We start from the raw sequence: 24,634 nt of genomic DNA on the forward strand, positions 1-24,634 counted from the left end.
ATCACCAGATGAATGGATAAAGAAAATGTACATATACACAATGAAATGCTTGCTATTCAGCCATTTAAAAAAAAATGAGATCCTGTCATTTGCACTAATATGGATGGAACTGGAGGTCATTATGTAAATGAAATAAGCCAGGCACAGAAAGACAAACATCACGTGGTCTTACTTACTTGTGGTAGCTAAATACCACGAAAATTGAACTCAGAGAAAGTAGAAGGATAGTTACCAAAGTCTAGTAAGGGTAGCAGGGGAGTAGGGGGGAAGTGGGGATAGTTCATGGGTACAAAAAAATGGAAAGAATGGGTGCAGCAAACCACCATGGCACATGTATATACCTATGTAACAAACCTGCACATTTTGCACATGTATCCCAGAACTTAAAGTATAATAAATAAATAAATAATAACAAATAAAAGGATAAAAATACAAAAAAAATGGAAAGAATGAATAAGACAAAGTACTGGGGAACACAACAGGCTGACTATAATTTAATTGTATAGTTTCAAATAACTAAAAGAGTGTAACTGGGTTATAATTCAAAGGATAAATGCTTGAGCGGATGAATACCCCACTTTCCACGATGTGATTATTACACACTGCATGCCTGTATCAAATATCTCATGTACCCCATAAATATATAGACCCACTATGTACCCACAAAAATTAATTTTTTAAAGCAGTTCCTCAGCCAAGTGCAGTGGCTCACACTTGTAATCTCAGCACTTCGGGGGGCCAAGGTGAGAGGACTGCTTGAGCTTACAAGTTTGAGAACAGCCTGGGCAGCACAGCAAGACCCTATTTCCACAAAAAATGAAAAAGCTAACCAGGTATGGTGGCACACACCTGTAGTCTCAGCTACTCAGGAGGCTGAGGTGGAAGGACTGCTTGAGCCCAGGAATTCAAAGCTGCAGTGAGCTATGATCATGCCACTGTACTCCAGCCTGGAAAACAGAGCAAGACCCTGCCTCTAAAAACATTTTTTAATTATAATTTAAAAAGAAGCTCTCTCCCTGTATTTTGTAGGTTTTTGAAACGATCTGAAGTACAAAAATAAAGACTTTTTTTTTTTTTTCAAGATGGAGTCTCACTCTGTTGCCCATGCTAGAGTGCAATGGCATGATCTTGGCTCACTGCAATCTCCGGCTCCCAGGTTCAAGTGATTCTCCCACCTCAGCCTCCCGAGTAGCTGGGATTACAGTCACCATGCCTGGCTAATTTTTGTATTTTTGTAGAGATGGGGTTTTACCATGTTGGCCAGACTGGTCTTGAACTCCTCATCTCAGGTGACCCGCCCGCCTCAGCCTCCCAAAATGTTGGGATTACAGGTGTGAGCCACCGAACCTGGCCTAAAAGATTACTTTTTTTTTTTTTTTTTTTTTTGAGACAGTGTCTCGCTCTGTAGCCCAGGCTGGAGTGTACTGGCACAATCTCGGTTCAGTTCACTGCAAGTTCCACCTCCTGGGTTCACGCCATTCTCCTGCCTCAGCCTCCCCAGTAGCTGGGACTACAGGCGTCTGCCACCACACCCAGCTAATATTTTTGTATTTTTAGTAGAGACAGGGTTTCACCGTGTTGGCCAGGATGGTCTCGATCTCCTGACCTTGTGATCCACCCACCTCGGCCTCCCAAAGTGCTGGGATTACAGGCGTGAGTCACCGCGCCCGGGCAAAGATTTCTTTTATGTCTACCCCTTCTGAGATAATAGTTTCTTATATGTGTATCGAAAGGAATATTAAATAATACACTTAATTTATCAGTGCATGTATCTTACTATATAATTTTTAAAATATAATATGTACTTAAAAATCTATCAACTGGTTTTTTAGTAATTTTTTTAGCACACCACAGCCACCATACAGACAGGAGTGCAGCCCCTCCTCCCTAGAACCCCCACCCCACTCTTCACTAGGCAGGGCCCATGGCTCATGAATGCAGAACAGTCACCCTAGCCATGGCTGAGCCTACCCACTGGTAGTGACACGGAGTTTCCCTGGGAAGAGGCTCCCAAAGGCATATGACAGCCCCTTGGCCACTGCCACAGTAATAGTGCTATTCCTCCTACCCTTGGACTAGGGGAGGACAGAAAGAGCCTAAGGGCTAAACTCAAACTTACAGTACATCACAGCTACTATACAGAGAGGAGACCAACCTCTCCTCCCTGTGAGCCTTCAACTCCCTGCTCCCCAACAAGCAGAACCCGAAGCTCATGCCAGCAGTGCAGCCACCCCATCCCAGTGACTGAACACCCTCGGTAACAGGGGTTCCACATTTCTTGGAGGTGGAGTCCCTAGGGGTAACCAAAAACCTCTCTGCCACTACCTCTGCTATGGAATAGTACTTGCTACCCTCAGACTAACAAAGGAACCAAGACCCACAGTACCTTATCCATACCTTTGACAAACTGCAGTCAACCCAAGGAGACAAGGCCAGTCTGTCTCCCATGTGTCCCACCCACCCCCTGCTCATCAACAGACAGGGAACCCCCAGCTTGGGCCCACAGCACAGACCCTTCATCCTGTGATGCCACTGCTAAAGTCCCTTCCTCTACTGGCTCCAAGTTGGGGAGAAACATCACCCCAGAGCTGCAGGGGGCAGCCTGGGAGTGTCAAGCCACAATCCAAAAGCAGTGGGAGAGGAGCCCACACTTTGAGAGCATTGAGAGGGAGCAAGGTTACAACTGTGAAGAAACCACATGACCAAGGAAGAACCTATCAACTGACCAATACACTTAAGCACCATGTACTGGATCACATCCCAAAGCTTCAACACCAAAAATACACTGCTGTATTAGTCCATTCGCACACTGCTATGAAGAAATACCTGAGACAGGGTAACTTATAAAGGAAAGAGGTTTAATTGACTCACAGTTTCACATGGCTGGAGAGCCCTCAGGAAACTTACAATCATGGCAGAAGGCATAGCAGAAACAGGTACCTTCTTCACAGAGTGGCAGGACAGAGTGAGTGCCAGCAGGGAAAATACCAGACACTTATAAAACCATTAGGTCTCAAGAGATTCACTCACTATCACGAGAACAGCATGGGGGAAACCACCCCCATGATCCAATTACCTCCACCTGGTCCCATCCTTGACACGTGAGGATTATGGGAATTACAATTCAAAGTGAGATTTGGGTGGGGACACAGAGCCAAACCATATTGCTAACATACCCATCCCCATGTAATTAAACAAAAGAAGTCAGCAACAAATAAAGACCTTGCACAAAGCTTCCGTCCTATGAAAACATCAAGAAGTCCATTAATTACTCAAATTACACTGCAGTTAAAGGAACACCCACACTCAGAGAAAAGAAAGAACCAATGCAAGCGTTCCAGTAACTCAAATGACCAGAGTGTCATATGTCTTGAAATGACCACATCAGTTCTTTAATAAGGGTTCTTAACCAGGCTGAGCTGGTTGAAATGACAGAAATAGAATTCATAATATGAATAGGGCCTGTAATCCCAGCACTTTGGGAGGCTGAGGAGGGAGGGTCATCTGAGGTCAGGAGTTCAAGACCAGCCTGGCCAACACAGTGAAACACCATCTCCACAAAAATACAAAAATCAGCTAGGCATGATGGCGGGTACCTGTAATCCCAGCTACTTAGGAGGCTGAAGCAGGAGGATCACTTGAACCCAGGAGGTGAAGGTTGCAGTGAGCAGATTGCGCCATTGTACTCCAGCCTGGGCGAAAGAGCAAGACTCTGTCTCAAAAAAAAAAAAAAATATATGGATAGGAACAAAGGTCATCAAGATTCAGGAGACAGGCAAAACCCAATCCAAGGAAACTAAGAATCACAATAGAACAATATAGGAGCTGAAAAATGAAATACCCAGTATAAAAAAGAACCTAACAGATCTAACAAGGCTAAAAAAACACACTATAAGAATTTCACAAGGCAATCACAAGTATTAACAGAATAGATCAAGCTGAGGAAAGAATCTCAGAACTTGAAGACTGGCTTTCTGAATTAAGACCGACAAAAATAAAGAAAAAGGAATGAACAAACCTCTGAGAAATGTGGGATTCTGTAAAGAAGTCAAACCTATGAATCACTGGCATCCCTGAAAAGGATGGGGAGTAAACAAACAACTTGAAAAAATACTTCAGGGTAGTATCCATGAAAACTTTCCCACCCTTGATAGAGAGGTCAGCAGTCAAATTCAGGAAATACAGAGAACCCCTGCAAAATTCTACACAAGAAGATCAACCCCCAAGACATGTAATCATCAGATTTTCCGAGATTGAAATGAAAGAAAAAATGTTAAAGGTAGCTTTAACAGAGAGAAAGGGCAAGGTCACCTACAAAGGGAACCTCATAAAGCTAACATCAGACCTCTCAGCTACAAGTCAGAAGAGACAGGGGGCCTATATTCAACATTCTTAAAGAAAAAAATCTTCAACCAAGAATTTCATATCCAGCCAAACTTAACTTCCTAAGCAAAGGAGAAATAAGATCCTTTTCAGATAAGCAAACGTTGAGTTTATGACTACCAGACCTGCCTTACAAGAGACCTTGAAAGCAGCACAAAATATAGAAAAGAAGAACTGCTACCAAACACACTTAAATACGCAGACCAGGGACACTATAAAGCAACCACACAAACAAGCCAGCATAGTAACCGGCTAACAACAACATGACAGGATCAAATCCACACATACCACTAATCTTGAATGTAAATGGGCTAAATGCCCCACTTAAAAGGCACAGAGTGTCAAGTTGGATTAAAAAAAAAAAAAATAAGACCCAATGGTATGCTGTCTTCAAGAGACCTGTATCACACATAAAGACACACATAGGCTCAAAATAAAGGGATGGAGGGAAATCTACCAAGCAAATGGGAATCAGAAAAAAAGGAGTGGTTACAATCCTAACTTCAGACAAAATAGACTTTGAGCCAACAAAGATAAAAAAAAATGACAAAAAAAGGACATTACGTAATGATAAAGGATTCAATTCAACAAGACCTAACTATACTAAATATATATGCACCCAACACAGGAGAAGCACCCAGATTCATAAAGCAACTTCTTAGAGACCTACAAAGAGACTTAGACTCCCACACAAAAAGAGTGGAAGACCTCAATACTCCACTGGAAGTATCAGATCATCAAGACAGAAAATTAACAAAGATATTCAGGACCTGAACTCAACATTGTATCAAATGGATCTGATAGATCTCTACAGAACTCTCCAACCAAAAGCAACAGAATATACATTCTTCTCATTGCCACATGGCACATACTCTAAAATAGACCTCATAATTGAACATAAAACAATCCTCAACAAATGCAGAAAGAACTGAAATCATACCAAACACACTTTCAGACCACAATGTAATAAAAATAGAAGTCAAAACTAAGAAAATCACCCAAAACCATGCAACTACATGGAAATTAAACAACATGCACTTGAATGAATTCTGAGTAAATAATGAAATGAAGACTGAAATCAAGGAGTTCTTTGAAACTAATGAGAACAAAGATACAACATACCAGAATCTCTGGGATCCAACTAAGGCAATATTAAAAGGGAAATTCATAGCACTAAACACCCACATCAAAAAGTTGGAAAGATCTCAAATTAACAATCTAACATCACAAGTAAAAGAATTACAGAAGCAAGAGAAAATCAACCCCAAAACTAGCAAAAGACAAGATATAAACAAAATCAGAGATGAACCCAAGGAAATCAAGACATAAAAAACCATTCAAAAGATCAATAAATCCAGGAGTTGATTCTTTGAAAAAATTAATAAGACAGGCCACTAGCTAGACTAATAAAGAGGAAACGAGAGAATACCCAAATAAACACAACTGGAAATGTCATGTTACCCCTGACCCCACAGAAATAAAAATAACCATCAGAAACCACTATGAACACCTCTATGCATACATATTGGAAAACCTAGAAGAGATGGATAAATTCCTGGACACGTACTCCCTCCCAAGACTGAACCAGAAACAAACTGATTCTCTAAATGGAACAACAATAAACTCCGAAATTCAATCAGTAACAAGTAGCCTACCAACCAAAAAAAGCCCAGGACCAGAAGGATTAACAGCCAAATTCTACCAGATACACAAAGAAAAGCTGGTACTGTTCCTATTGAAACTATTCCAAAAAAATTGAGAAGAAAGAACTCCTCTCCAACTCATTCTATGAAGCCAGTATCATCCTGATACCAAAATCTGGCCAAGACACAACACAAAAAGAAACTTCACGCCAATATCTTTGATGAACATTGACACAAAAATCCTCAACAAAATATCTGCAAACCAAATTCAGCAGTACATTAAAAAGCTAATCCACCAAAATCAAGTAGGCTTCATCCCCGGGATATAAGGTTGCTTCAACATAGGCAAATCAATAAATGTGATTCATTACATAAACAGAACCAAAGAAAAAAAAAACCACATTGTTATCTCAATGGATGCATAAAAAGCTTTCAATATAACAACATATCTTCATGTTAAAAACTCTCAATAAATTAGGTATTAAAGGAACATACCACAAAATAGTAAGAGCCATCTATGACAAAGCCACAGCCAACATCGTACTGAACAGAGAAAAGCTGGAAGCATTCCCCTTGAAAACTGGCACAAAACAAAGATGCCTTTTCTCACCTCTCCTATTCAATACAGTATTAGAAGTCCTGGCAAGAGCCATCAGGCAAGAGAAAGAAATAAAGGGCATCCAAATAGGAAGAGAGGAAGTCAAAATATCCATTTACAGATGACTTGATTCTATGTATCTAGAAAACCCATAGTCTCAGTACAAAAGCACCTTCAACTGATAAACAACTTCAGCAAAGTTTCAGGATACAAAATCACTGTACAAAAAGTCATTAGCATTCTTCCTGTAATCCCAGCACTTTGGGAGGCTGAGGCAGGCTGATCATGAGGTCAGGAAATCGAGACCATTCTGGCCAATGTGGTGAAACCCTGTCTCTACTAAAAATACAAAAATTAGCTGGGCGTGGTGGCATGCACCCGTAGTCCCAGCTACTCAGGAGGCTGATGCAGAAGAATCGCTTGAACCCGGGAGGCGGAGGTTGTGGTGAGCAGAAATCGTGCCACTGCACTCCAGCCTGGCAACAAAGCGAGACTCCATCTCAAAACAAAAACAAAAACAAAAACAAAAAAGTCATTAGCATTCTTATACACAACAACAGCCAAGCCGAGAGTCAAATCAGGAATGCAATCCAATTCAAAATTGCGACAAAAAAGAATAAAATACCTAGAAATACAGCTAACCAGGGAGGAGAAACATCTCCACAACAAGAATTACAAAACACTGCTCAAAGAAATCAGAGATGACAAGAACAAATGGAAAAACATCCGATGCTCATGAGTAGGAAGAATCAATATCATGAAAACAGCCATACTACCCAAAGCAATTTACAGATTCAATGCTATTCCCATTAAACTACCAATGACATTCTTCACAGAATGAAAAAAAGCTATTTAAAATTCACGTGGAACCAAAAAAACGCCCAAATAGCCAAGGCAATCCTAAATTAAAAAAATAAAGCACTAGAGGAATGAATGCTACCCAACTTCAAACTATGCTATAAGGCTACAGTAACCAAAACAGCATGGTACTTGTACAAAAACAGACACAAAGATCAATGAAACAGAAGAGACAGCCCAAAAATAAGGCCACACACCTACAACTCTCTGATCTTTGACAAAGCTGACAAAAACAAGATATGGGGAAAGGACTCTCTATTCAATAAATGGTGTTGAGATAACTGGGTTGCCATATGCAGAAGACTGAAACTAGGCCCCTCCCTTACACCATATACAAATATCAACTCAAGATGGATTAAAGACTTAAATGTAAAACCCAAAACAATAAAAATCCTGGAAGACAACTGGCAATACCATCCTGGACACAGGAACATGCACAGGAAGATTTCTTGACAAAAACACCGAAAGCAATTGACACAAAAGCAAAATTTGACACACGGGATCTAATTAAACTTAAGAGATTCTGCACAGCGAAAAAAAAAGTAAACAACTTACAGAATGGGAGGAAATTTTTGCAAACTATGCATCTGACAAAGGTTTAATAAATATCTGGCATCTATAATAAATGTAAACAAATTTACAAGATAAAAACAAACAACCCCATTAAAAAGTAGGCAAAGAACACAAACTCTTTTCTAAAGAAATCATACATGCAGCCAATAAGTATATGAAAAAAAGCTCAGTATCACTGTTCACTAGGGAAATGCAAATCAAAATCACAATGAGATACCATTTCACACCAGTCAGAATGGCTATTACTAAAAAGTCGAAAAGCAACAGATCTTGGCAAGGTTGTGGAAATAAGATAATACTTATATGCTATTGCTGAGAGTGTAAATTAATTCGGCCATTATGGAAAGAAATATGGTGATTCCTCAAAGAGCTAAAAACAGAAATACCATTCAACCCATTACTGGGTATATTACCAGAGGAATATAAATCATTCTACCATAAAGACACATGCACATGAATGTTCACTGCAGCACTATTCACAACAGCAAAGACATGGAATCAACCTAAATGCCCATCAACAACAGATTGGATAAAGAAAATTTGGTATATATATATGATGGAATACTATGTACCCATAAAAAAAGAATAAGATCATGTATTTTGCTGGAACATGGATGAAGCTGGAGACCATTATCCTTAGCAAACTATTGCAGAAACAGAAAACCAAATACTGCATGTCCTCACTTACGAGAGCTAAATTATAAGAACTCATGAACATAAAGAAGGGATCAACAAACAGACGGGCCTCCTTGAGGGTGGGAGGAAAAAGAGGAAGAGCAAAAATAACTATTGGGTACTAGGCTTAGTACACGCGTGATGAAATAATCTGTACAACAAACCCCCGTGAAACGAGTTTACCTATATAACAAACCTGCACATGTACCCCTGAACCTAAAATAAAGGTTAAAATACATACACATAGATAAGAAATATATACATGTATGTGTATATATGTGCATATATATGTATATATGTTATATGTGTATATTAAACCATATGTGTGTATATATTTTTAACCTTTTTTACAAATATATGCATATAAAATCATTGGTGCCTTTGTGTGTGGGGACGGGGGATTCTTTGTGAACTCACAATGATATCATGATTAGAAGTCCATGTTTTTCTCATATGAAATTTTATTTTACATAATACATACTATATACTTAAAAATATCAAAATAATTGTCCAAAAAATTAAAAATCAGCCACGCACAGTGGTGTACGCCTCTGGTCCCAGCCACTCTGGAGGCTGAGGTGGGAGAATTACTTGAGCCCAGGAGGTCAAGTGATTCTGTGAGCTGTGATTGTGCCACTGTACTCAGCCTGGGCAACAGTGAGACCTTATCTCAAAAAATTAAATTAAGGGCCGAATAGGAACAGCTCCAGTCTCCAACTCCCAGCGCGAGCGACACAGAAGACCGGTGATTTCTGCATTTTCAACTGAGGTACTGGGTTCATCTCACTGGGGAGTGCCGGACGATCGGTGCTGGTCAGCTGCTGCAGCCCGACCAGCGAGAGCTGAAGCAGGGCGAGGCATTGCCTCACCTGGGAAGCGCAAGGGGGAAGGGAATCCCTTTTCCTAGCCAGGGGAACTGAGACACACAACACCTGGAAAATCGGGTAACTCCCACCCCAATACTGCGCTTTAAGCAAACAGGCACACCAGGAGATCATATCCCACGCCTGGCCGGGAGGGTCCCACACCCATGGAGCCTCCCTCATTGCTAGCACAGCAGTCTGTGATCTACCGGCAAGGCAGCAGCCAGGCTGGGGGAGGGGCGCCCGCCATTGCTGAGGCTTAAGTAGGTAAACATAGCCGCTGGGAAGCTCGAACTGGGTGGAGCTCACAGCAGCTCAAGGAAACCTGCCTGTCTCTGTAGACTCCACCTCTGGGGACAAGGCACAACTATACAACAACAAAAGCAGCAGAAAACTCTGCAGACGCAAACGACTCTGTCTGACAGCTTTGAAGAGAGCAGTGGATCTCCCAACACGGAGGTTGAGATCTGAGAAGGGACAGACTCCCTGCTCAAGTGGGTCCCTGACCCCTGAGCAGCCTAACTGGGAGACATCCCCCACTAGGGGCAGTCTGATACCCCACACCTCACAGGGTGGAGTACACCCCTGAGAGGAAGCCTCCAAAGCAAGAATCAGACAGGTACACTCGCTGTTCAGAAATATTCTATCTTCTGCAGCCTCTGCTGCTGATACCCAGGCAAACAGGGTCTGGAGTGGACCTCAAGCAATCTCCAACAGACCTACAGCTGAGGGTCCTGACTGTTAGAAGGAAAACTATCAAACAGGAAGGACACCTACACCAAAACCCCATCAGTACATCACCATCATCAAAGACCAGAGGCAGATAAAACCACAAAGATGGGGAAAAAGCAGGGCAGAAAAGCTGGAAATTCAAAAAATAAGAGCACATCTCCCCCGGCAAAGGAGCGCAGCTCATCGCCAGCAACGGATCAAAGCTGGACGGAGAATGACTTTGACGAGATGAGAGAAGAAGGCTTCAGTCCATCAAATTTCTCAGAGCTAAAGGAGGAATTACGTACTCAGCGCAAAGAAACTAAAAATCTTGAAAAAAAAGTGGAAGAATTGATGGCTAGAGTAATTAATGCAGAGAAGGTCATAAACGAAATGAAAGAGATGAAAACCATGACACGAGAAATACGTGACAAATGCACAAGCTTCAGTAACCGACTCAATCAACTGGAAGAAAGAGTATCAGCGATTGAGGATCAAATGAATGAAATGAAGCGAGAAGAGAAACCAAAAGAAAAAAGAAGAAAAAGAAATGAACAAAGCCTGCAAGAAGTATGGGATTATGTAAAAAGACCAAATCTACGTCTGATTGGGGTGCCTGAAAGTGAGGGGGAAAATGGAACCAAGTTGGAAAACACTCTTCAGGATATCATCCAGGAGAACTTCCCCAACCTAGTAGGGCAGGCCAACATTCAAATCCAGGAAATACAGAGAACGCCACAAAGATACTCCTCGAGAAGAGCAACTCCAAGACACATAATTGCCAGATTCACCAAAGTTGAAATGAAGGAAAAAATCTTAAGGGCAGCCAGAGAGAAAGGTCGGGTTACCCACAAAGGGAAGCCCATCAGACTAACAGCAGATCTCTCGGCAGAAACTCTACAAGCCAGAAGAGAGTGGGGGCCAATATTCAACATTCTTAAAGAAAAGAATTTTCAACCCAGAATTTCATATCCAGCCAAACTAAGTTTCATAAGTGAAGGAGAAATAAAATCCTTTACAGATAAGCAAATGCTTAGAGATTTTGTTACCGCTAGGCCTGCCTTACAAGAGATCCTGAAGGAAGCACTAAACATGGAAAGGAACAACCGGTACCAGCCATTGCAAAAACATGCCAAAATGTAAAGACCATCGAGGCTAGGAAGAAACTGCATCAACTAACGAGCAAAATAACCAGTTAATATCATAATGGCAGGATCAAGTTCACACATAACAATCTTAACCTTAAATGTAAATGGACTAAATGCTCCAATTAAAAGACACAGACTGGCAAACTGGATAAAGAATCAAGACCCATCAGTCTGCTGTATTCAGGAGACCCATCTCACACGCAGAGACATACATAGGCTCAAAATAAAGGGATGGAGGAAGATTTACCAAGCAAATGGAGAACAAAAAAAAGCGGGGGTTGCAATACTAGTCTCTGATAAAACAGACTTTAAACCATCAAAGATCAAAAGAGACAAAGAAGGCCATTACATAATGGTAAAGGGATCAATTCAACAGGAAGAGCTAACTATCCTAAATATATATGCACCCAATACAGGAGCACCCAGATTCATCAAGCAAGTCCTTAGAGACTTACAAAGAGACTTAGACTCCCATACAATAATAATGGGAGACTTCAACACTCCACTGTCAACATTAGACAGATCAACGAGACAGAAAGTTAACAAGGATGTCCAGGAATTGAATTCATCTCTGCAGCAAGCAGACCTAATAGACATCTACAGAACTCTCCACCCCAAATCAACAGAATATACATTCTTCTCAGCACCACATCGTACTTACTCCAAAATTGACCACGTAATTGGAAGTAAAGCACTCCTCAGCAAATGTACAAGAGCAGAAATTGTAACAAACTGTCTCTCAGACCACAGTGCAATCAAACTAGAACTCAGGACTAAGAAACTCAATCAAAACCGCTCAACTACATGGAAACTGAACAACCTGCTCCTGAATGACTACTGGGTACATAACGAAATGAAGGCAGAAATAAAGATGTTCTTTGAAACCAATGAGAACAAAGATACAACATACCAGAATCTCTGGGACACATTTAAAGCAGTGTGTAGAGGGAAATTTATAGCACTAAATGCCCACAAGAGAAAGCAGGAAAGATCTAAAATTGACACTCTAACATCGCAATTAAAAGAACTAGAGAAGCAAGAGCAAACACATTCGAAAGCTAGCAGAAGGCAAGAAATAACTAAGATCAGAGCAGAACTGAAGGAGATAGAGACACAAAAAACCCTCCAAAAAATCAATGAATCCAGGAGTTGGTTTTTTGAAAAGATCAACAAAATTGACAGACCACTAGCAAGACTAATAAAGAAGAAAAGAGAGAAGAATCAAATCGACGCAATTAAAAATGATAAAGGGGATATCACCACCGACCCCACAGAAATACAAACTACCATCAGAGAATACTATAAACACCTCTACGCAAATAAACTGGAAAATCTAGAAGAAATGGATAATTTCCTGGACACTTACACTCTTCCAAGACTAAACCAGGAAGAAGTTGAATCCCTGAATAGACCAATAGCAGGCTCTGAAATTGAGGCAATAATTAATAGCCTACCAACCAAAAAAAGTCCAGGACCAGATGGATTCACAGCTGAATTCTACCAGAGGTACAAGGAGGAGTTGGTACTATTCCTTCTGAAACTATTCCAATCAATAGAAAAAGAGGGAATCCTCCCTAACTCATTTTATGAGGCCAACATCATCCTGATACCAAAGCCTGGCAGAGACACAACAAAAAAAGAGAATTTTAGACCAATATCCCTGATGAACATCGATGCAAAAATCCTCAATAAAATACTGGCAAACCGGATTCAGCAACACATCAAAAAGCTTATCCACCATGATCAAGTGGGCTTCATCCCTGGGATGCAAGGCTGGTTCAACATTCGCAAATCAATAAACATAATCCAGCATATAAACAGAACCAAAGACAAGAACCACATGATTATCTCAATAGATGCAGAAAAGGCTTTTGACAAAATTCAACAGCCCTTCATGCTAAAAACGCTCAGTAAATTCGGTATTGATGGAACGTACCTCAAAATAATAAGAGCTATCTATGACAAACCCACAGCCAATATCATACTGAATGGGCAAAAACTGGAAAAATTCCCTTTGAAAACTGGCACAAGACAGGGATGCCCTCTCTCACCACTCCTATTCAACATAGTGTTGGAAGTTCTGGCTAGGGCAATTAGGCAAGAGAAAGAAATCAAGGGTATTCAGTTAGGAAAAGAAGAAGTCAAATTGTCCCTGTTTGCAGATGACATGATTGTATATTTAGAAAACCCCATTGTCTCAGCCCAAAATCTCCTTAAGCTGATAAGCAACTTCAGCAAAGTCTCAGGATACAAAATTAATGTGCAAAAATCACAAGCATTCTTATACACCAGTAACAGACAAACAGAGAGCCAAATCAGGAATGAACTTCCATTCACAATTGCTTCAAAGAGAATCAAATACCTAGGAATCCAACTTACAAGGGATGTAAAGGACCTCTTCAAGGAGAACTACAAACCACTGCTCAGTGAAATCAAAGAGGACACAAACAAATGGAAGAACATACCATGCTCATGGATAGGAAGAATCAATATCGTGAAAATGGCCATACTGCCCAAGGTAATTTATAGATTCAATGCCATCCCCATCAAGCTACCAACGAGTTTCTTCACAGAATTGGAAAAAACTGCTTTAAAGTTCATATGGAACCAAAAAAGACCCCGCATCTCCAAGACAATCCTAAGTCAAAAGAACAAAGCTGGAGGCATCACGCTACCTGACTTCAAACTATACTACAAAGCTACAGTAACCAAAACAGCATGGTACTGGTACCAAAACAGAGATATAGACCAATGGAACAGAACAGAGTCCTCAGAAATAATATCACACATCTACAGCCATCTGATCTTTGACAAACCTGAGAGAAACAAGAAATGGGAAAAGGGTTCCCTATTTAATAAATGGTGCTGGGAAAATTGGCTAGCCATAAGGAGAAAGCTGAAACTGGATCCTTTCCTTACTCCTTATACGAAAATTAATTCAAGATGGATTAGAGACTTAAATGTTAGACCTAATACCATAAAAATCCTAGAGGAAAACCTAGGTAGTACCATTCAGGACATAGGCATGGGCAAAGACTTCATGTCTAAAACACCAAAAGCAACAGCAGCAAAAGCCAAAATTGACAAATGGGATCTAATTAAACTAAAGAGCTTCTGCACAGCAAAAGAAACTACCATCAGAGTGAACAGGCAACCTACAGAATGGGAGAAAATTTTTGCAATCTACTCATCTGACAAAGGGCTAATATCCAGAACCTACAAAGAACTCAAACAAATTTACAAGAAAAAAACAAACAACCCCATCAAAAAGTGGGCAAAGGATATGAACAGACATTTCTCAAAAGAAGACATTCATACAGCCAACAGACACATGAAAAAATGCTCATCATCACTGGCCATCAGGGAAATGCAAATCAAAACCACAATGAGATACCATCTCACACCAGTTAGAATGGCGATCATTAAAAAGTCAGGAAACAACAGGTGCTGGAGAGGATGTGGAGAAATAGGAACACTTTTACACTGTTGGTGGGATTGTAAACTAGTTCAACCATTATGGAAAACAGTATGGCGATTCCTCAAGGATCTAGAACTAGATGTACCATATGACCCAGCCATCCCATTACTGGGTATATACCCAAAGGATTATAAATTATGCTGCTATAAAGACACATGCACACGTATGTTTATTGCGGCACTATTCACAATAGCAAAGACTTGGAATCAACCCAAATGTCCATCAGTGACAGATTGGATTAAGAAAATGTGGCACATATACACCATGGAGTACTATGCAGCCATCAAAAAGGATGAGTTTGTGTCCTTTGTAGGGACATGGATGCAGCTGGAAACCATCATTCTTAGCAAACTATCACAAGAACAGAAAACCAAACACCGCATGTTCTCACTAATAGGTGGGAACTGAACAATTAGATCACTCGGACTCAGGAAGGGGAACATCACACACCGGGGCCTATCATGGGGGGGGGAGGGGGTAGGGGGGAGGGATTGCATTGGGAGTTATACCTGATGTAAATGACGAGTTGATGGGTGCAGCACACCAACAAGGCACAAGTATACATATGTAACAAACCTGCACGTTATGCACATGTACCCTACAACTTAAAGTATAATAATAATAAATTAATTTTAAAAAAATAAAAAAAATATAAAAAATTAAATTAAATTAATAAAATAAAATAACACCACCTATGAAAAGTTCAGAGAAAATAACTATGGATTAAAAAACTAACTATAATTATGCTAAACACCTTCAAAAGATAAAGTAGGCTTGTGTTCTCCAAAATTTTATTACAGCAATTCAAAATTTTTGTATTCCAAATATCTTTACTATCCTACAACCTAAAGGCATCATTATATCAAGAAAGAAAATCATAAAAGAACTGGCAAACATGGAAGGCACAGCAGAGGAGTTAAGAGCATAAACTGTGGAAATTAACTGCCAAGGGCTGAACGTGGTGGTTCATGCCTGTAATCCCAGCACTTTGGGAGGCCAACAGGGGCGGATCACTTGAGGCCAGGAGTTTGGGACCAGCCTGGCCAACATGGTGAAACTCTGTCTCTACTAAAATTATAAAAATTAGCCAGGTGTGGTGACACATGACTGTAGTCCCAGGTACTAGGGTGGCTGAGGCACGAGAACTGCCTGAACCCAAGAGGAAGAGGGTTCAGTGAGCCAAGATCACACCACTGCACTCCAGCCTGGGCAACAGGGTGAGACTGTCTCAAAGAAAAAAATAAATAAAAAGAAAAGAAATTAACTGCCTGGGTTCAAATGCTGGCTGTGTCATTTACTAGTAAGCTACATGCCTTCTCTCTGTCTCAGTTTCTTTTTGTAACAAAACTTCAGTGTAAGTGAGGATAACTGTGATGCTTACATCAAAGGGTATGAGAACCAAATACATTAATATCTGTGAAGTATTTAGTACAAATCAGTCACACTGATTACTATACACATATTTGTTTTTAAAAAGTACATTAAATTTTTATTTAGATAAATAATATTCAAATCCTGCAAAATAAGATTTTCATAATTTATAATACATTCAGAAATTGAAATTAAAAGTAAATAAGTAAAAAAGTTATAGATGCTGTACCTGTTTAGTAGTTTTATGAGTGCCTTGAATTGTCCTCTTAGATTTTCCACCAGTTTGATATTTAGGTTTTCCTTCAAGGCAAGAAAAAAATAAATATGTAGATATATGGAATGATAGATAATATAAAATTGAACTATAGGTAATTAGATAATGTAAACCTAAACTACTCAAATCATTCAGGCATACTAACATTTAATCTCCTTCCAGAGACCACAGTATAGTACAGTCTGTTCATGGTCAATATACACCAATATAATTAAAACAACAACCACAAAAAATTTCCAAAGTCCCAGAGACTGTTATTATTGAATATCTTTCTCTGAACAGGAATAAATCAACATCTTAAAGAAGTCAAATACTCTAACAACTTTTAAAAACAAAGTCCAGTTACTGGTACTCCTCAACTTATATACAAATCTGGAAATAGTTCTCTAAGTTCAAATTTCATTTCAACAATAAAATTAAGACTATATGTTTTCTATATAAAACCCCAATATTTTGTTTTAATTTATGATATATGAAATGCACAATTTCATTGTGAAAAGTGAGGTTTCAGTTCTTTGTATTTTCTCACTCATTCTTTTTATAAGAAAGACACTACTGTTTTGTAATTACTATTCTCAACAGCAATTCAAAACAGAAATAAAATTCTTCTTTTTTTTTTTTTACTTTTATTTTAGGTCCAGAGGCACATGTGCAGGTTTGTTATACAGACAAATTACGTTTCACAGGGGTTTGGTGCACAGATTATTTCATCACCCAGGTAATTAGCATAAGTAACTGATAAGTAGTTTTTCAATCTTCACTCTCCTCCCACTCTCTACCCTAAAGTAGACCCTGATGTCTTTTGCTCCCTTCTTCGTGTCCATGTGTATGTACTCAATGTTTAGTTCCCACTTATAAGTGAGAACGTGCAGTATTTGGTTTTCTGTTCTTGCATTAGTTCACTTAGGATAATGATCTCTAGCTCCATCCTTATTGCTGCAAAGAACATGATTTCATTCTTTTTATGGCTATATAGTAGTCCATCGTGTATATATGTACATTTTCTTTATCCAGTCTACCATTGATGGCCATTTAGGTTTATTCCATGTTTTTGCTATTGTAAGCAGTGCTGTGATGAACATACACATACATGTATCTTTATGGTAGAACAATTTATATTCTTTGAGTATACACCCGGTAATTAGATAGCTGGGTCAAATGGTAGTTCTGTTTTTAATTCTTTGAGCAATCACCAAAGTGCTTTCCACAATGGCCAAACTAATTTACATTCTCACCAGCAGTGTGTAAGTGTTCCTTTTTCTCTGCAACCTCTCCAGCATTTCAAAATCGGAATAAAATTCTATAAGGTATAACAGAATAATTTTCCTTTCTGCAAAATAATTTTGGGGCCAGGTCCCCTGAAGCAGTATAAATGAGCCATAACACACAGGTACCTAGCTATCAACTTATCCGACATAAGTGGGACACCCTCACCGTTCCACCAGGGGTGAAGGGAAAGAATGCTACAGTAACCTACAGAGCCCCATCCTTTAATTACATAAAACAATGTACCAGCAAGTTTTTTTAGAATATCCAGCAGAAAAACCAGCTTAGAATAAGCACAAGCTGTAATGTACCAGCAGGTTTTTAGAATATGCAGCAGAAAAACCAGCTTAGAAACAAAAATAATATGAAGCAGAGAACTTTTTTAAGTGGAATTATCCTCAGAAGCACTTAAGTATACATTGTAATCATAAAACAGAACAAGTTGCTATTAAAAACTTAGTTTTTAATCGCCTATATGTGGCAAAGCTTTAACAATATAAAATAATCCTTAACAAAAATTGTAAATGTTAATATTCTTCTTTTGTCATCATTACTACGGATATTGAGAAAGTTCTAATTATCTGTGCTTACAGTTTTTTGGTTTTTCTTTCTTTTTTAAGATGCAGTCTCTCACTCTGTGCCCCAGGATGGAGTGCAGTGGCGCGATCTGGGCTCACTGCAACCTCTGCCTCCCAGGTTCAAGCCTCACGAGCAGCTGGCATTACAGGTGCCCACTGCCATGCCCAGCTAATTGTTTTGTATTTTAGCAGAGACAAGGTTTCACCGTGTTGCCCAACCTGGTCTCGAACTCCTGAGCTCAGGCAATCTACCTGCCTTGACCTCCTAAAGTGCTAGGATTACAGATGTGAGCCACTGCGCCCAGCCTGTGCTTACAGTTGTATTATGTTACAATAGTCACAAATGAAGCTTTAAAATTGTACTGGCCAATTATTTATGTTCTTATATGAAAAATCAGATTATGTACAGATGTTTATTATATTTTCTTTGTTTTTTGAATAGAAACAACTTTAATAGAAACACATTTGAACTATTTTATGTTCAGAATAACCCATGGAAAATGAGATAATACAATTTCATACAAAAATATTTATAATACACAGCAACCACAAAATACTTTTTTTTACTTCTATAATAAATCATGTTGATATGTACTTTTATCAAAGAAATGAAGTAAGAGTAAGCTCCTTGTGAAAAGATTAGCTGTTAAGAAGTTGAATTGCAAAAGATAAATCCAATTTTCCCCTCTATTTGATAGTTTTTATGATTCAAAATAACTGCTCTCTAAAAATAGCTAGGAAAACTAAGAAAGAAAAGCTACAGGGGAAGACAGGTCCAAGCAGACATTTTAAAATACCATAATACCTCCATAATTAAAATAATATGGCACTCACACATGAATTAGGTAAACAGACTAGTAGAATGGAATACAATTACATATGGAAATTCACTCTACAGAAAAGGTGGAATCTCAAATAACTGGGGCAAAGATAAACTTCATAGTAAGTTATGCTGAGGCAACTTGTTAGCTATAAGGAAAAAGATAAAATTAGATCCATACCACACACTATGTGTAAGAATAAACTACAAATGGGTCAGAGGACCAAATGTAAAAAAGATAAAGATTTAAAACATTTTTTAAAGAAAATTTTAAATAAAATAAAGTGTAAAAATAAATTTAAAAGAATAAAACAGGTGAATTCTTGTTTAGCTTGAAACACCTTGTGTAAAGATGTAAACACCTTGTGTAAAATTCTTGTTTAGCTTGAAACACCTTGTGTAAAGAATGGAAACATGATTAGAACATGCCAAAAGGAACGGGAGCCAAGTTAAAGGGTCTCCCATTTGAAAAATCGAGAACAATTTGAGCATCAAAATAGAGTAATTGTACCCCATTAAATACCATAAGAAGCCACGAGTCCATACAAACTGAAAATATGAATACATACATACATATAAAAATAAAGAGGAGATGCTAAAGCTCTTCCTTATATTAGAAGGCTAACAAATGCAGAAGGAATGATGGAGTTAACAAATCACCACTTTGCAACCACCAGAGGTATAACATAAGCCAAGGATTATCAATAGAAGCTAAAAGTAGTGAGTGTACTGTTTCAACAAAAACAGGATATTTACACAGTTTCAAACTATCTTACCAAAAATTACTCATTAGTTACATAGGAAAAAATTAGTTACTTTACAGTAGAGAAATTTGGCAGACAACACTTAAAGCAACTGATTAAATTAATGAGACAGTTAATGAACTTCCTCTGATAACTAAAAAGGACACATCATTTCTATAGAATTCCTACTAAAAACACATACCCGAATCTAGTCATGAAAAGATATCAGACAAACCTAACTATAAGGAGTATTCTACAAGCCCTCAGAAAATTTCAAAGTGAGGTCTCCTGAAGTGTATGCCAATCTCCTGACTTCTGTATCTCCATCCAATCTTCAACATCCCCAGCAGTTGCTTCACACTGCCTCTAGCCATTAAAGGGAGGGGGGAGATTTTTTTTTCTAGTTCAAATAATAATAATGAAAACTAAAGAAGTAACTTCTATTTTCTAAAGTATTACATTAAATTGCACCTAATTATGATACATATGATTTTTTTAAAATCTTTTTATTTTTATAAGAATATAATAAAAGAAAAAACCTAAATGTCCATTTTCATACTGCTTATAAAGAACTGCCTGAAACTGGGTAATTTATAAAGGAAAGGGCTTTAATTGACTCATAGTTCAGCATGGCTGGGGAGGCCTCAGGAAACTTGCAATCATGGTGGAAGGAGAAGGGCAAGCAAGGCACCTTCTTTACAAGGCAGCAGGAAGGAGAAGTACCAAGTGTAGGGGAAAGAGCCTCTTATAAAACGATCACATTTCATGAGAACTCACTCACTGTCATGAGAACAGCATGGGGGAAACCGCCCCCATGATCCAATTACCTCCACATGGTCTCTCCCTTGACATGTGGGGATTATGGGGATTATAATTCAAGGTGAGATCTGGGTAGGGAGACAAAGTCTAATCATATCACTAAATCTCTTATCACTTTAAAAAGCCCTAATCTGCCAGTCATAACACAATAAACCCAATTTCAAATTTCACTATTACCTGAAAAAGCAAAACTAACTGTAAGGCTTTTATAAAGCCATGTGTGTATAAAAGCAACAAAAAATCATTTCTTATTTAACATACTAATCAGCCCCAAGAGGTCTAATTGCAAACAGTTTTCAGTCTATCTATTTAGGACTAAATACATCCTTCTTATTTACAAAAATGAAACTAATTTTTTAAATACATACCATCATCATCTTTGCTTTCTAGTGGAACACTCCAAGCTATTAGGTTTCTTGCTGTACGACCCTCCTCTGCAACTATTCTCCTTACTTTGTCATGACTATTGGAGCGCTGGAATGAAGCCTATGTATGGAAAAAATGGTACTTATTAGATTATTAGATATTACATAAGTCAAAATATATAATATATTTAACAAAGTCATTAGTTCTCACATTTTTCTCAAAAAGAAAACACTTAAAACTAATTTGGGATTTGGTAGGTTGTTAAACAGAGAAGAGAAAGTCACAAGTCTTTTTTAGATCTAAAAACACTGAGTTTTGTAACTCTAAAAAATAAACAAATTATTTAAATAATAAATATAATCTAAGGTTTGAAAAGTGGCCTAAAGAGCACAAACAATGCTGTGGACTAATATCTGCACCATCCCTTACGCATCAACAAGTACAAGTGTGAAAGAGACCAGTTTTCACAAACATCCTATATATTTCCCCTAAAAGACCTCTTCAGCATAAAATATTTTGGAAAATCCTTTTTTTATTCCCTAAAGTAAGTCAACATTCAGTTTTTAGCTACATAATTTTATCTCCTAGTTATTAGGATTCAAATAATAATTGCTGTTAACAGGTAAATTTAAATTGCAATTTTTAAAACTCAAACTACTGCACAGAATATGTGTAATTTCTTGCTGGCTCTAGCCCCGCCTGGCCTAAAAACACGAGCCTACAGGTTCAGCCCCACCAACAACCTGTGCCAGCTGGGAGCCAGGTCCAGTAAAATAAAGGAAATTGCTTCCCCACTAATGAATGTCATATCAAAATAGCCTGTTTTCATAAGCCAAGTATCTGTGAGAAGAAAGAGATCATAAAGCACCCATATGAACACAAGGATACAGCCTGTTTATCTAATCCTTAAATCTGTGTGGGCAACCTGCCTCTTTGTGAAACAAGTTCACCACTGGGCCAGCCCAAAATCCCAGTCCAATTAGTAGGTGCCTCCATGCCCTTCTATAGTTCTTGCCAGCCTGGATTTTTAGATATCCTGGAATCCTAAGGCACAATACATTTAACAAGGTAATTACTATGTGCAAAAATATCAAGAGACTGAGGAGAATATAAAGAAATACAAAGTATTGTGCTTGTCCTCAAAGAGCTAACAATCCAAGCCAATGAAGCAAACATGTAAGAGTAAAAAATAATACATGAATTAACAAGTATAGTAGGTAGTCAGTCTCCAAAGATGCCCCTCTTGGCTCCAGTGAACCACACCTGCTGGTGTTCATGTCCTCATGTAATCCACTCCCCTTGAATATGCCTCTGTGACTTGCTTTCTGACCAATAAAATGAGGCAGAAAGGACACTGCATAACTTCTGAGACTAGGTCATTAGAAGCTTTGCAGCCTCCACCCAGTCTCTTAGAATGCGCCCTCTCTTAAAATCCAGCTGTCATTATAGGGGGAACTCAACCCGGATAATTCAACGTGGGTCCTTTTCTATTTTCCCTAAGTGTCAGCCGGTCTGTGAAATAAAGGGAAATAGTACAAAAGAGACAAATTTTGAAGCTGGTTGTCCGGGGGAGACATCACGTTGGCAGGTTCTGTGATACCCCCCAAGCCACAAAACCAGCAAGCGTTTATTAGTGATTTTCAAAAGGGGAGGGAGTGTACGAATAGGGTGTGGGTCACAGAGATCACATGCTTCACAAGGTAATAAAATATTACAAGGCAAATGGAGGCAGGGCGTGATCACAGGACCGGGGCGAAATTAAAATTGCTAATGAAGTTTTGGGGACACGTTGTCATCTTATCAGGAGACAGGGTTTGACGGCAGACAACCAACCGGTGGGACCAAAATTTATTAGGTGGGAATTTCCTCATCCTAATAGGCCTGGGAGCGCTATGGGAGACCGGGGTTTATTTCATCCCTTACCTACAACCGTAAAAAACAGATGTCCCCAGAGCGGCCACTTTAGAGATCTCCCCCTAGGAACGCATTCTCTTTCTCAGGGATGTTCCTTGCTGAGGAAAAGAATTCAGCAACATTTCTCCTATTTGCTTCTGAAAGAAGAGAAATATGGCTCTGTTCCGCCCAGCTCTCAGGCAGCCAGACCTAATGGTTATCTCCCTTGTTCCCTGAACATCGCTATTATCCTGTTCTTTTTTCAAGGTGCCCAGATTTCATACTGTTTAAACAATTTGTGCTGTTAACACAATCATCACAGGGTCCTGAGGCGACATACATCCTCAGCTTACAAAGATGATGGGATTAAGAGATTAAAGACAGGCATAGGAAATCACAAGAGTATTGACTGGGGAAGTGATAAGTGTCCATGAAATCTTCACAATTTATGTTCAGAGACTGCAGTAAAGACAGGCGTAAGAAATTATAGAAGTATTAATTTGGGGAACTAATAAATGTCCATGAAATCTTCACAATTTACAGTCTTCGGCCATGGCTTCAGCCAGTCCCTCCATTCAGGGTCCCTGACTTCCCGCAACAGTCATGCCATGAGAAGCCCAAGCCACAAGTAGAGAGACCACACATGGGCAGCACTCTGGTTGACAGGCCCTAGCTGAACTCCCAGAGGACAGCATCCTCTGCCCATTGTGTGAGTGAGCCATTTTGGACATTCCAGCCCGGCTGAGCCCCTAGAAAACTGCTGCCATGCCAGTACCCAAGCCAACATCACATCACAAAAACCACCCAGTCAACTCACAGAATGGGACAATAGGAACTAGATGAATGTACCCTAACACACAATACACACACCTGGAACTATCTGTATACAGATATTAAAAACCGTGAGTTTACACTGATTGATTTCAATCCTATGCCACAGCGCTCATTTCAGCCTTTCTCTTTGCTTGTTTGAAACTTCTTTCTCCAACATAAGATCCCAAGTTTTCATTATCTACAATCTATTTACTTATCTGTTCAATTCTAATATATACACAAAGTAGTTTCAGAATTGCTAACCCATACTCCTATGAGAAACACATTTACTAACTACATTACAGCATTTATGTATGGTTCTTATCTTTAACCTTACAATAAATTAATGTTTGCCAAAATCATGTAATTAGTTCTCATCTTCCCCTGGGAGTATGTTACTATTTGCCTTCCAGTTTGGATTCTCCCCACGTACTGGTTAATTTTTATTCTTTTGGGGAATATGTGAAGAAAAAGCACCACATTATTTTCAAATGAAGGAAATTAATGAGCAGCATCACTTCAGGGAAAGAAAAAAAGTCACTATAGTACACTCTAGAGCAAGGGTCAGCAAAGATTTTCTACAAAGGGCCAGATAATAAATATTTTTTTTTACTTTAGGCTTTGCAGGCCATAAGATCTCTGTAACAACTACTCAATTTTGCCATTTTATGTGAAGCAGCATAGTCAATATGTAAACAAATAATGTGGCTGTATGGTAACAAGCCAACTGTGAGATAAACAGATACATATTACTCGTTATT

General features: G+C 39.0%; 1 protein-coding gene across 26 annotated transcripts in view; it reads right to left on the reverse strand.

Annotated features, from left to right (window-relative positions):
- The window catches only part of SCAPER (S-phase cyclin A associated protein in the ER), a 568,707-nt gene that overhangs the window by 509,854 nt on the left and 34,219 nt on the right, over positions 1–24,634 (reverse strand). For 14 of the 26 annotated variants that reach the window (XM_028851192.2, XM_028851187.2, XM_077939996.1 and 11 more), the window contains 2 exons: positions 21,170–21,287; positions 16,531–16,601 (listed from right to left, as the gene is read on the reverse strand). In XM_028851192.2, coding sequence (XP_028707025.1) covers positions 16,531–16,601; positions 21,170–21,287 — 189 coding nt within the window. Of the gene's footprint in view, positions 1–3,596; positions 3,713–4,018; positions 4,074–16,530; positions 16,602–21,169; positions 21,288–24,634 lie in introns of all 26 variants that reach the window. The other 12 variants (XM_077939989.1, XM_077939985.1, XM_077940001.1 and 9 more) reach the window with 4 other exon arrangements.

This window comes from Macaca mulatta, chromosome 7 (genome assembly GCF_049350105.2).
Source record: "Macaca mulatta isolate MMU2019108-1 chromosome 7, T2T-MMU8v2.0, whole genome shotgun sequence".
Classification (NCBI taxonomy): Eukaryota; Metazoa; Chordata; class Mammalia; order Primates; family Cercopithecidae; genus Macaca; species Macaca mulatta.